Raw genomic sequence first — 12,212 nt, forward strand, 5'->3', positions numbered from 1 at the left:
TTTCTGTTACAAATAATCGTCATTCCGAGCAATTAAGAGATGACATATGGACCCATCATGAAATATAAAAACCAAGGAATATATATTAATCCAATTGAAAATTGAGTGTAACAAAGAATGAAATTCAATGAAGGTATAAAATCACAAGGACTAAATGGTCTGATTGGTGGCGGATTATGGGATAAGATAGCGAAGCGGACCCTGAAGAATAGTTTATTTAAAATTTTCCGTGTTATTCAACAAAAATAAAAGAATCCTGAGCAGCCGTCCATACACCATAGACACACCCAAACCATACGAGTCCTAAGCGTCGACGAAGAGACCCTAACCCTAATATGCTCTGATTGGATGATGGGAAGCCAAGGCAATATCAGAAAGGAAGACGTTGTTCAAAAGCTCAAGGACGATGGCGACTTTGATAGACTCCGTCTCATGATCATTCGCAAGCTCAAGGACAAAGTAAACCCCCTTTCCCCATCTTATTCTTTCTTCAATTCTCTTTTCTGGGCCTCTCTTTCATATGTTTTCTTTTTTCCTCTAATCTTGCTTTACTAATTAAGTTGTTGCTTTTGTTGTTTCGTCGATTCAATATCGAAACGTTTAGGGTTTGATTGCATGAATTTCAAATAACTCCTATTTTGATTTTGGGAGAATGGGTATGGATTTGGGGATTCAAGGTCCAATGCATCAACCCAATTAGATTTTTGTTGCAATTTTTACTGATTCACTTGAAATACACTAAGTGTAGCAGTGCTGTGCTTCGATTTGAGATTTTCATGCATCATTCTTTGTGCCTTCCTGGAATCGACTGAAAAAGGTGTGGGCTTTGGGCTCCATCTTGTTACCTCGCAGTAGATAAGTTTATGGGTTTTTAAATCTCTTTAGAAGTATTGTTCTTGTATGCATTGCTGTGTAATAGAGACCTGCAACTTTTTGTCATTTGGGAAAATAGAGCATAAAAGGAGTTATCTCTCAATGTAGATGGTTAAATTCTTGTCCATTTGTTTTAATCCATCATTGCTGATAAAAATTCAATCTTTGGATTTGAAAGGACAGTCTGAAGCAAGATTTTTTAATGCAATCTGTTCATTTTAGAGACCTTTCTTCAAAATTGAATTAAAAAAAACTTAGCTGGAGGTATGCAAACCATTGTAACACTTTATACGTTTTGTGCACAATAAAATTTATAGGGCTCTTATTATTATTAGTTTTAATTATATAAAACACAACTTAAAGTTGGTTTTTAAGTTGTCCATGTTTCCCATCCTTTGATTTGTGAGTTGTAATTTCAGCCCCTCCCTAGCAAAGCTTTTCTTTTTCTTGATTTTTTCTTTGAAATTATTTATTAAAAATTTGAGCCAGGAAAAAAGTAGAATAAGAATAGGTTTCTAACTTAGGAGTTGTCTTTGTAGTTGGATATATATCTTCTCTCTCCCATTCTCTTATCTTCTTCAATGCTTCTCAAAAGAGTGTTTTCTAATAAAATAAACTTAAAATGCATCTGACTCTAATTTGATTCATTCATAAATTTCCTTCTTATGGGTGAGTAGTAGGCCCTGCATCTTTTTTTTTTTTTTGGTTTCCAAATACACAAGCCAATTATTCTGAGCAATGCAATGCCATGATTTACAGCAGGAAGAGTTGCGTAACAGCATTATTTCAATGGTGAAGCAGTCAGAAGCACTTAATCATGCAGGCAATGAAAATCTGAAACCCAGGCAATTTTGTGATGCCATTTACAAAGAGATCCAGTAAGTTTTTTTTTCCTAGAATTTTTGTTTGTTTCGCTGGGGATGTTTTTGGTGTATTTATAATTTTTCATGCCCAGCCTTTTATATAAATGGGTATGCTTTTACTAAGGAATATTTCCATGTGCCCTGCACCGACCCAGTTACTTAGTTATGTTTGGCATCCCTGAATCTTGTGATTGTGGCTCCTGTGGTTTGCCTCTGGTAACCAGACCAAGGTGCCAATTAAGTGATCAAACATAAGCAAATAAATAATTGAACATTTGGCAAACCATGGCTAGTGTAAGATGTTAAACCAGTATCCTCACTTACAATATCAAACCCAAGATGCAAAACAAACCTACGTGTCCTTACCTTGCTGGATACTCCCTATAATTATGGTTCTATTTGACAACATTTTCGAAAGCAATTCTCAAAAAAAATTCTTGAGACTTAAAAACAAATCTTAAGTGGTTTTAGGAGGAAAATTCTGTTTGGGAACTCATATATGAAAACCAGTTTTCTCAACTTATTTTCCATGAAGCTACTCTACACTAATGTACAAGTTGAAGATACCTTAAATTTGTTCTAGAAAACAACTTGTTTTCAGATGAAAAATCTCAAAAACTGTTTTATGTCAAAAGTTTGTCAAATGTGTTTTCGGAGTTAGAAAACTCTCTTATGTTCTAAAGGAAAGAATATTGCTTTCAAGAATAGTTTCCAACCAGGGATAGAGCCTGTTTAACAATGTTTTTGAAAACAGTTCTAAAAAAATAGGTTTTGAGAAAAAACAGTTCTAAAAAAATAGGTTTTGAGAACGGTCCTTCAAAGCAATTATGTTTTCAGCAACAAAATTTATTTGAGAGCTCAAATTTGAAAAATAGTTTTCTTGACTTATTCTTCATAAAGGTACTGTACACTTATAAACAGTATAAAAGCTCCTAAAGTATTCTCCATATTTTCAATTGTTACTTATAATATTATTCCAAAAGCGATTGCAAACACCTCAAATTTGGTCTAAAAAACCAACTTATTTTCAAAAGAAATTCACAAAAAACTGTTTTTTGTTATAAGATTGTGAAACATGTTTTCTGAGTTAGTAAACTGTTTTTGTTCAAAAGAAGAGAAATTTTTTTTCAAGAACAGTTCCAAGCATGGCCTATCACTAGGTATTTTCCTTCAATACCTGGCTTCATGTATGTATGTATTGTAAACTCATTCGAGTTAAGAATTCTATAGGAAAAGGTCAAAAGGGAATTCTAATGAAATAGAAACTAAACAATAGTAGAAAACCTCCCAAGTTTTCTATTATTTATTTATTTTATTTTTTAGAAAAGTCTCTATTCAGAGATTGTGGCAAGTGTGAATCTGAGACAAATTCTAAAAAGAATAAATATAGAACTTGAGATTATTTGGGCCAATTGTGAAACCGGAAAGAAAATGGGTGTGTCCAGTAGTGCATTTTTAACTGTAATTTTCGGAATTTTGGACAATTTAATTATTTAATTGAATTTAGTTTTGTTAGCATTGTAATTTTCCTTCTAAATTTCTCTATCAAAATTGACCAAGTTTTGAAAGTTTGTTCATTTGGTTGTTATTATTGAGTTATGGTGATGAAATCATGTGAATGTGTTTAATGATGATTGATCAACAATCTGTCTCTCCCCTAATATATGCAACTCTGAATTTTTTTTTTTTTTTTTCATATTATGCAGTTCAACTTGTTCCTTTATCAACAACTGGAACTTGTCATGCATGTAAGCTTCATTTCTAATTATTGTGTTTGTGATCCCTAGAACAGAGGCAATGAACCACATATCTGATAGACTGTGGGAAATAATCAGATCAGATGATGGAAAAAGTGAAATTACCAAAACAGTACAATCTGTCTACAATAAATTAGTGAATCCGAAAGGGAATGAAGAGGGCAATTCTTCGTCTCCCAATATCTTAGCACAATTTCAAAATGGAACTGGCAATAACAGTTTCCAGAAAGCCCCAGCCAGTGAAATCAATGATCCAATGTCTGATAATGAGCTGAATGAACCACCAGGTTTCTCTATGAGTAACACTCATCAGAGCAACAGCCATGGGGAGCAAAAAGGGGAGCAGCAGCAGCCTATGCCTTCTGAAAGGGGACCCACTGAAGAACACAAGGAAGGGTCCAACCACCCACTGGAAGTGTTGGAGCCACATGATGTTGATCATGGTGTGCCACCTGGATTTTCTGCAGCCATGGAGAACAGTCAGCCATGTGATGGTAGCGATGAGGACCCTGATGTGCCTCCAGGATTTGGTTGAGTTGTCTTGCAGTTTGTTTTGTCACTGCTATCATGCACCGGTGCATTTGTTAAAGGCTCTAGAATGAAGGATTCATCCATATAATTACTGCCACCACATTTCCTTGTTCATCCTAGAAGTTCATACTGAATCTTTGCAACTAGCAAGGGTCTCTATATACCCCATCATTGAAGGTTAGAAGCTTGAAAATATTATTGATATTCGTTTTTTATGCTCTGAGATCCATTCATACCTGATTTTTCATATGGTTTAACCTGAGTTGTGAGAGGATGAGAATCATGTTAGGCTGTGGTACAGTTGTTACCAAAATTTTTTAATCAAGGTTTATTTGTGTGATTATAAAATCCATGGGAGCTGTTGTACGATGTGGAAACCCTTTTTTCTCCCTTAATCTATGAAGTTAGAAATGTTAAAATGTCTAGTCTCATCTGTAACTTATGCTACTAAGTAATGCGGAGGTTTGAATGAGGAAGCTTTTCAACATGAGTTACCATAATTTGAGATTTATTGGTAAAGCTTTGGTCATATTGACCCAATAACGCTTATCTTACTTGCAGGATGTTTTTTTCTATTCAACTTTATTGAGCAATATGCCCATAATATTTTTTATCTGGAAAAGATTCCTTAATGTTTAATAACAATCTATTAAACTTGTATACTTCCAGCCTAATCTTTAATTTAACAAAGCTGTTTCTATTCAATTTTGTTTTTGTCATTTATCTTTTGGGACTATATGATTGATTTATATAAAGGAGAAAATCTGTTTGTAGCATGCTAGATCATTAAATACAAAGATGCATTGAAGCTACTCTGGCACAACTTCCTTCTGTTACAAGCAGGCATCCTCTCGATGCAAGTTTGTTGAATTCCATGCACTTCAGAATCTTCTTTACTAGGATGATATGTTGAATGGGTTGCCTATCCAAAAAAGAATGATAAGGTAAATGTGTTACTGGTGGCTGAAAAAAAGGAAATTCTAGGCAATAACACCCAGGTTCCTAGGGAATTGTGTTTTGGTTTCCTAAGTAATCACACTTCGGAGAAAGGCTGTCAAACTCTCAATGAATTCTGATAATAATTTTGAAAATTACATAAGTTTATTAAACTACTCTTGGTGAAATAAACATCTATTCAGATCTTAATTAACAATTCCAAGAGGAAATGATTTCCTCATTTGTGTCCGAAATTATGGGTTGGATCTTTTTGGAAACTTTCTTTCTACTTCTCTTCCAAGTCTTCAATGGGTGGTTTTTGAACATGTGAATCTAGACGTAAGAACTACGGAGTCATTTTGTTGTAAAGGGAGTCGTCTGAACTATCTGTCTTCTTCCACTGGGACTACTAAATTACTGCTGTGCACTTGTGGTATTTACCATGGTCAATGATGGATGGACAGTGAAATTGTAACATGGTGGATCCATGCCCTGCTGTTCCTATAATGTAGAAAACTATCTTGTAGTTCATGCAAGTTTAAGATTCAGCAGATAGGGAATAGTTCAGGTGATGCTTGGGTATCATTTTGCAGGAGGTCGATGATGTCATGTAACGATCTTTGTGTTTTTAAGTGAGCCATCTTACCTCATGGTTCAGTCCTTCGTTTTCTCCATCTCCCTTTGTCTCTTTGGCTTATTTCTTTCTATGCTTTTGCCTGGTAATTTTTATTTTTAGATCTCTATTAATGATTTCTTAATTTTTCTTTCTATTAATCAATTTACTCATCTCTGGTAACTAATGTATTGAGAAGTTCTCTCCATTCTTCATTCTGTTTACTTGAAAGCAACAGTTTAGATTCTCCTGATAATCAGGTTCAGACAATTCGGTCTGTAAATGAAGATAATGAGATAAAGGAGGCATCGCAGATTAACTGATCATGTAAGCAAGGATTTCTGCTCGTCTTCTGCATTCTCATTAATCCACTCCTCACTTGAACATAATGGAGATTGGACTCCCAACAGAGTGTTTTCCAGAAACCCATTTGAGATATCCTTGAGCAAATTTGCTGCTTTTCCCGCTGGAGCTATTGTGGCTGAATGTCACTGAATACGTCAGCTTCTGGTTCACCTTTGAGAAGTAAAGCTTATCAGGATTGACACTCACATCAACTCCTTGTGGTACAATCGCCGTTACGGTGTAAGATGAATAGGCCTCACCAACATTTGTCACAGTCCGCGTGAAAGTCTGAGGTGGTCCCAGTGCAACAGAAAATGAAGGGTAGTTTAGCTCTCCTTCAGGAATGCTGGATTCTTCTGAGCATTTGATGGATCGATGTGCAAGGATCCCAACTTCAGTATCTGTGTAGCCCAGGCCACATAAATAAGGTATATAGTCATCAGGTTCGATATCATAAACCAAGCCTGGATCATTGGCTCTTGATGGGTTAACATGACCTGCGCCAGTAGCAAATATGTCTGCAGGAAGAAGTCTTTCATCGACAATGGGTTTTCCCCCAACGTTTAGTAGATCAGCGGTAGTCATTATGGCAGATTTAATGGCAGCTGGTGACCAATCCGGATGAGAGCTCTTGAGCAAAGCTGCAATGCCACTAAGATGAGGGCAGGACATTGATGTGCCAGAGATTATGTTGAATGTGGATTTTGAATTTATGTTATTGTCAAGAGGGAAGGGCCATGCAGCTAGGATGCTCACCCCAGGCCCAATAATATCCGGTTTCAGAATTCCTGGACTTGCAAAGCTGGGGCCTCTGGAAGAGAAGGAAGTAATAGCGGGAGACAATGGGTTGCCAATTACGGTTCCTTTAAACAAGATTGCTGCTGTTGGTGTTGCGGTTGAGTTTATATAGGCTTTAATCTTCAGTCCTGCAGCATAGCTCACATGTGTTGCAGGAAGTACATGGGCATCAGCTAAGGTGCTGAAGCCATCACTTTCTTGGTTCACGAGAATCATGGCAGCACCACCAGCATTTTTCACTTCCGTCCCTTTGTCAATTCTGGCTATTCCCCCACCTCTGTCACACAACACTACCTTCCCCTTGACATCAATATTTTTCAAGGATCCCTCTCCACATACTGCAGACTCTGGTTTACCATTCATTCCAGCATAAACGAGAGGCAATTGTGTGGCTGGGAAGTCACTGGGCTGGAAAAGGGTTTCACCATCAAATTGTTCCCCATTTCCAAGTTTTGCAGCAGCTTTGATGGTTCTATCAATGGAACTGGCTCCAACAGTGAGAATCCATGGGGCTTCGTTAGATAGAGTGGTGTTGAAAGGGCCAGAATTCCCAGCTGAACAGCTCACAAAAATTCCCTTTTGCATTGCTGCAAATGAGCCCACCGCTATATTGTCCTGGAAAAATGGAACTGCAGGATCACCTAAAGAGATTGAGATCACGTCAACACCATCTTCAACAGCAGCATCAAGTCCAGCTATTACATCACTTTCTGGGCAATCTGGTCCAAAGCACACCTTGTATATTGCCAAGTGAGCGTAAGGTGCCATCCCAACTGCCGTGCCCTTGGCATTTCCAAGCACATCAGCATTCTTCACAAATGCGCCAGCAGCTGTGCTTGCCGTATGGGTACCATGCCCATCATCATCAAGTGGTGGCTCAGCTGTCACTCCCTTTGTGGCCTTGGCCCCGACATTGAAAGACCTTGCACCAATTAGTTTGTTGTTACATTCTGATGCCATGAACTCACAGCTTCCTTTCCATTTAGCTGGTGGAGGTGGAATTCCTTCACCGCTAAATGAAGGATGGCTAGGCAACACTCCAGAGTCCAATACTCCAATGATCACCCCCTTTCCGAAATTTGATTCTTTCCAGAATCCCATTTCCTGGTGCAACCCTAGGAAATCGGGTGAATGCGTTGTTAGTAGAGGCAACATCTTTTCTGGACTTGCTGAGATGAACCCGTCCATATTTTCCATAGCTCTCACTTCTTCCTCCGTCAGTCTGGCTGCAAAACCACTGATCACATTTTTGTATGAATAAACCAGGCGTTCCTGGTTGTCTGAAGTGGCAGTGGCCACTGGCAAAAATGACCGATGCCAACTCTCTAGATTCTCTTGTTGGGCAGTGGTGCTCCTTTCCAGCTGCTTAACGTGGACAATGTAAGTTTGCAACATGCTCTTCTCAGTTGTTTCAATTGAGGATGAAAATTGACTTCCCTGAGCAATCTCAGGAGAGAAGTAAAGGATAAAAACTATAGTGAGGAAACGGAAAATGGCCATCTTTAATGGCAACCCACTCTTCATAAGTGGAGTGGAGAGATGCAGTGATCTGTGTTTCTTTAACGGGTTGTTTCGTGTACATATATACGGAAGAGGGAGAGAGAAATGGCCGGCATATTCATAAGAGTTTCTCAGCGTGGGTTAAGTGTACGTTGGCTTTCCTATTTGGAGTATAATGCCTACATTAGCTTTCCTATTTGGAGTATAATGTTTACAATAGCTTCAATAGATTCCATAACTGTTAAGGACGGCAACTGAGGATTGTGGCCAGTGTTTGTTTAGAGGACTTGGTCTAACTTGTCTTGCCACATTTGTCCAGTTACAATCGTTTGCATCAAGTTTCACTACATTGCTGGGAAATGGGAGGGTTATTTTAGAAATCTCATTCCAGTTATTATGCTAGAAACGTTAAACAGGTAGGAGACAATAATTCCAAGAGTGTTTCCCCGTTTGAATTTCCATTATATAGACTATAATACAAACTGATATTGGAACATGGAAGGTTTGTTCTTAAATATTTTGTATATAAGATGTGTCATCCTATCTTGTAATTGCACTTGATATTTATATTTGGACGTAATGTGGGGATCTACTTCGAGAAATAGTTGGCTCCTTTGCTGTATTATGTGATTCCTAATCCATCAAATCTGTATTGAGTCATAGATGTCAGATAATATATTTTAATTAATTTTAATTATATTTATTTATTTATTGTTTTTTTTATAATATAATTATGAGATATTTATTTTTTTAACCTTCTTTTTTTCTTTAACCAAATATAACTGAATTATTTGATTTAGGGAAGGAATATATTGACTTCCGCCGCCATTTAGCAGCATGCATGAGAAAACTATGGCCTCCCCCTACCCTCTCAAATGATTCATTGATCTTGGAGGGATTCAAATGGAGCCGAGCTTCAGTTTGCAATGGGAACCAAATCCAGCTCACTGATTTATCGGACATGGTAGACGAATTCGTGAATTATGAGGTGATAAATGAATTCCAATCTGGACAAGGTAAAATAATTTTGCTTCTCACTTAATTGTTCGAAATCTAGAATGTGAGTATTTGTTGGATGCAAGAATTCAATTCTCACATCCTCGGTTGTTGCATCCTTCATCACCCGCTCCTCATTCAAACATAACAGATATTGGGCTTCGGACAGAATGACTATCAGACACCCATTTCAGAAATCCTTGCGCAAATGGCTTGCCACCCTCACCCCCCGCGCTTGTCCTGCTAAAGCTCACCATATATGTTATCTTCTGGTTCACCTCCGTGAACTCGAGTTTATCAGGGTTCACACTCACTTCAACTCCAGATGGTGCCAAAATCTGAACACTGTAAGATGAATTGGCCGCACCCACGTTTGTGACCGTCCTTGAGTACGTCCCAGAACTAGGCCCCAATGCAATGGAAAATGAAGGATAATTTAATTGTGCCTCAGGTATGGATGATTCTTCAGAGCACTTCAGCGTTCGGTTCACAATCAACCCTACCTCCTCATCAGTGTAGCCCAAACCACACAAGTAGGGTATGTAATCATCTGGTTCCAGGTCGTAAATGAGGCCTGGATCATTTGCTGCTGATGGGTTCACATGGCCGGCACCGGTGGCGAACAAGTCAGCGGGTTGAAATGTTTCGTCAATGATGGGCTTATTTTCAAGGTTGTGAAGATCGGCAGTAGTGATGATTGCAGACTTAATGGCAGCAGGAGACCAGTCAGGATGGGCACTTTTGATCAAAGCCGCAATGCCGCTGAGATGGGGGCACGACATTGATGTGCCTGAGATCACGTTAAATGTCGGTTTAGAGGTTGTATCGTTCTCCAGCGGGAAGGGCCATGCTGCTAGAATGCTCACACCAGGGCCTATAATGTCTGGTTTCAAGATACCAGGGCTTTCCAAGCTTGGTCCTCTCGAAGAAAATGAAGTAACTTCGGGAGCCGTAGGGACTCCGATGATGGTTCCTTTGAAAACGATTGTAGCGGTAGGTGCCGAATCTGATTTTATGTAAGATTTAATCTTCAAACCCGCTGCATAACTCACATGTGTTGCAGGAAGAACATGAGCGTCGACTAAGGTGCTGAATCCATTGAGTTCGTCATTGGTAAGAATCATGGCAGCACCACCAGCATCCTTCACTTCTTGCCCTTTGGCAATTCGTCCTATGCCCCCACCTCTATCACACACCACTACCTTTCCTGCCACATCTACATCTTTCAATGATTCTGGAGCGCATAAGGCGGACGAGGCATTACCATTTGCGCCCGCGTACACGAGAGGTAGTAATGTTGAAGGGAAATCACTTGGCTGGAAAAGCGATTCGCCATCAAATTCTTCCCCATTTCCAAGCGTCGCTGTAGCCATTATCTTTCTGTCTATGGTGCTTGCACCCACGGTAAGTATCCAGGGTGCCTCGTTTGATAAAGATCCATTGAGTGGGCCTGAATTACCAGCGGAACAGCTTACAAATATCCCTTTTTGAATAGCAGAAAAAGCACCTAGTGCAATTGAATCTGCGAAAAAGGGAGCAGAGCCTCCACCCAGGGAGAGGGAAAGTACATCAACACCATCCTCTATGGCAGTGTCAAGTGCTGCTAATATGTCAGTGTCCGCGCAACCAAATTCGGAACATACTTTATAAATTGCCAAGTGAGCAAACGGTGCCATGCCAACAGCCGTGCCATTGGCATTCCCGAGCGCATCCGCGTTTGGCACAAAATTCCCTGCAGCTGTGCTTGCGGTGTGGGTGCCGTGGCCTTCTTCATCAATGGGTGGAACAGCCTCTGCTCCGCTATCAAAATTTCTTGCTCCGATGATTTTGTTATTGCAGGACGTCCAATTGAAGTCACACTTTCCTTTCCATTTAGCTGGTGGAGGTGGTAGTCCTTCATCGCTAAATGAAGGATGGTCAGGGAATAGTCCTGTGTCCAGAACTCCAATAATAACCCCCTTGCCGTAGTTTGATCCTTTCCAGAAACCTAACTCTTGGTGCAACCCCAAGAAACTAGGGCTATGAGTTGTATGCAAGGGCAATATTCTTTGCGGTCGAGCTGAAACAAACCCATCCTTCTCTTCCATGGCTTTAACTTCTTGAGCTGTTAATTTCGCTGCAAAGCCATTAAGCACATTTCTATAGGAATAAACTATGCGTTGCTTCCTGTTCGAGCTTGCAGTGGCAACTGGCAAAAATGACTCATACCAGCTCTCCAGACCATCTGATTTAGTGAAGACTCTGCGGTGTGTCCTCTTAACATGGACAATGTAGGTTTGCAAGTGATCACTTTCCTCAATAGCAACATCTTCCTCCAGTATTGCTTCACTTAGCTCATTCATCAATTCTGTTTCCTGATCAGCAACTGCAGAAGAGAAACCACACATGAAACTAAGACTGAGAAGGAAGACAGCCACCATGATTGGGAGCAGTTGACACCCCTTGTTCCCCATAATGGTAGAAGAAGTCGAGAACCCTCTTTCTTTGTGTTAATAATCCGACCTGATCAATACATATATAGCACACATGCATAGAGAGAGAGAGAGAGAGAGAGTTTGTGTGCGTTGGTGTAATCGACCAGGCTAATTGTCATGTCTTAATGCGTTTAGCTGGATGGCATGCAGGTTTCTTGGCAATGTCCGCTTCTTCAGTCCTAGTTTTATCAGTCAGCAAAAGAACAAAATGGCGGAAACCCTTATGTTTATTAAGATGTGTTCACATCCCAGCTGCTCATACGCACACCTAATCCAGCCACCACTGTCCCTCCACAGCCTGCTCATCAGGAGCTTAATTTATCATGATATTCTCTGAAGCTTCGAAGGCCTGAAAGCCTTAATAATAAGCTTGGTGCCTTGAAAATACAACAACCTTGAACAGGTTTGACAAAAATAAAATTAGAGTAGAAGGATTAAGTTGCATGCATTGAAGCAATAGAATTACAAAAACAAGTGATTGCATCTTATTCCCATCTGTCTGCCGCCAGAAGAAAAGAGACATAAA

General features: G+C 39.4%; 3 protein-coding genes across 6 annotated transcripts; 1 reads left to right on the plus strand and 2 right to left on the minus strand.

Annotated features, from left to right (window-relative positions):
* The first annotated feature begins 98 nt into the window (after nt 1–98).
* On the plus strand, nt 99–11,835 carry LOC100265102 (uncharacterized). 4 transcript variants are annotated; one of them, XR_787765.3, is made up of 5 exons: nt 140–459; nt 1,633–1,751; nt 3,524–4,201; nt 5,834–8,096; nt 9,017–11,835. XR_787765.3 is itself a non-coding variant. In XM_002275459.5 (3 exons), the coding sequence occupies exons 1-3, from the start codon at nt 349–351 to the stop codon at nt 4,026–4,028; spliced, it is 732 nt and encodes a 243-aa protein (XP_002275495.1). In that variant the 5' UTR covers nt 99–348; the 3' UTR covers nt 4,029–4,532. The 4 variants fall into 4 exon arrangements, 2 of the variants coding, with proteins under 2 accessions (XP_002275495.1, XP_010661520.1); XR_009467895.1 differs by lacking the exon at nt 9,017–11,835 and adding an exon at nt 8,168–8,924; XM_002275459.5 differs by lacking the exons at nt 5,834–8,096; nt 9,017–11,835 and having other exon boundaries at nt 99–459; nt 1,636–1,751; nt 3,524–4,532.
* LOC109121849 (subtilisin-like protease 4) lies at nt 5,949–8,440 on the minus strand. Its single transcript, XM_019217401.2, has one exon. The coding sequence runs from the start codon at nt 8,238–8,240 to the stop codon at nt 5,949–5,951; it is 2,292 nt and encodes a 763-aa protein (XP_019072946.1). The 5' UTR covers nt 8,241–8,440.
* On the minus strand, nt 9,347–11,665 carry LOC100242816 (subtilisin-like protease 4). Its single transcript, XM_019217396.2, has one exon. It carries the CDS (start codon nt 11,663–11,665, stop codon nt 9,347–9,349), a length of 2,319 nt encoding a protein of 772 aa, XP_019072941.1.
* Nucleotides 11,836–12,212: the final 377 nt, after the last annotated feature.

Source organism: Vitis vinifera, chromosome 2 (assembly GCF_030704535.1).
Source record: "Vitis vinifera cultivar Pinot Noir 40024 chromosome 2, ASM3070453v1".
Classification (NCBI taxonomy): Eukaryota; Viridiplantae; Streptophyta; class Magnoliopsida; order Vitales; family Vitaceae; genus Vitis; species Vitis vinifera.

Bases quoted from the DNA above. Each gene is read 5' to 3' on its own strand.
- LOC100242816 (XM_019217396.2), bottom strand. From the start codon at position 11,665: ATGGGGAACAAGGGGTGTCAACTGCTCCCAATCATGGTGGCTGTCTTC.
- LOC100265102 (XM_010663218.3), top strand. From the start codon at position 349: ATGATGGGAAGCCAAGGCAATATCAGAAAGGAAGACGTTGTTCAAAAG. The intron at 460-1,632 runs GTAAACCCCCTT...CATGATTTACAG, and splicing joins TTCGCAAGCTCAAGGACAAA to CAGGAAGAGTTGCGTAACAG. The intron at 1,752-3,523 runs GTAAGTTTTTTT...TGTGATCCCTAG, and splicing joins GCCATTTACAAAGAGATCCA to AACAGAGGCAATGAACCACA.
- LOC109121849 (XM_019217401.2), bottom strand. From the start codon at position 8,240: ATGAAGAGTGGGTTGCCATTAAAGATGGCCATTTTCCGTTTCCTCACT.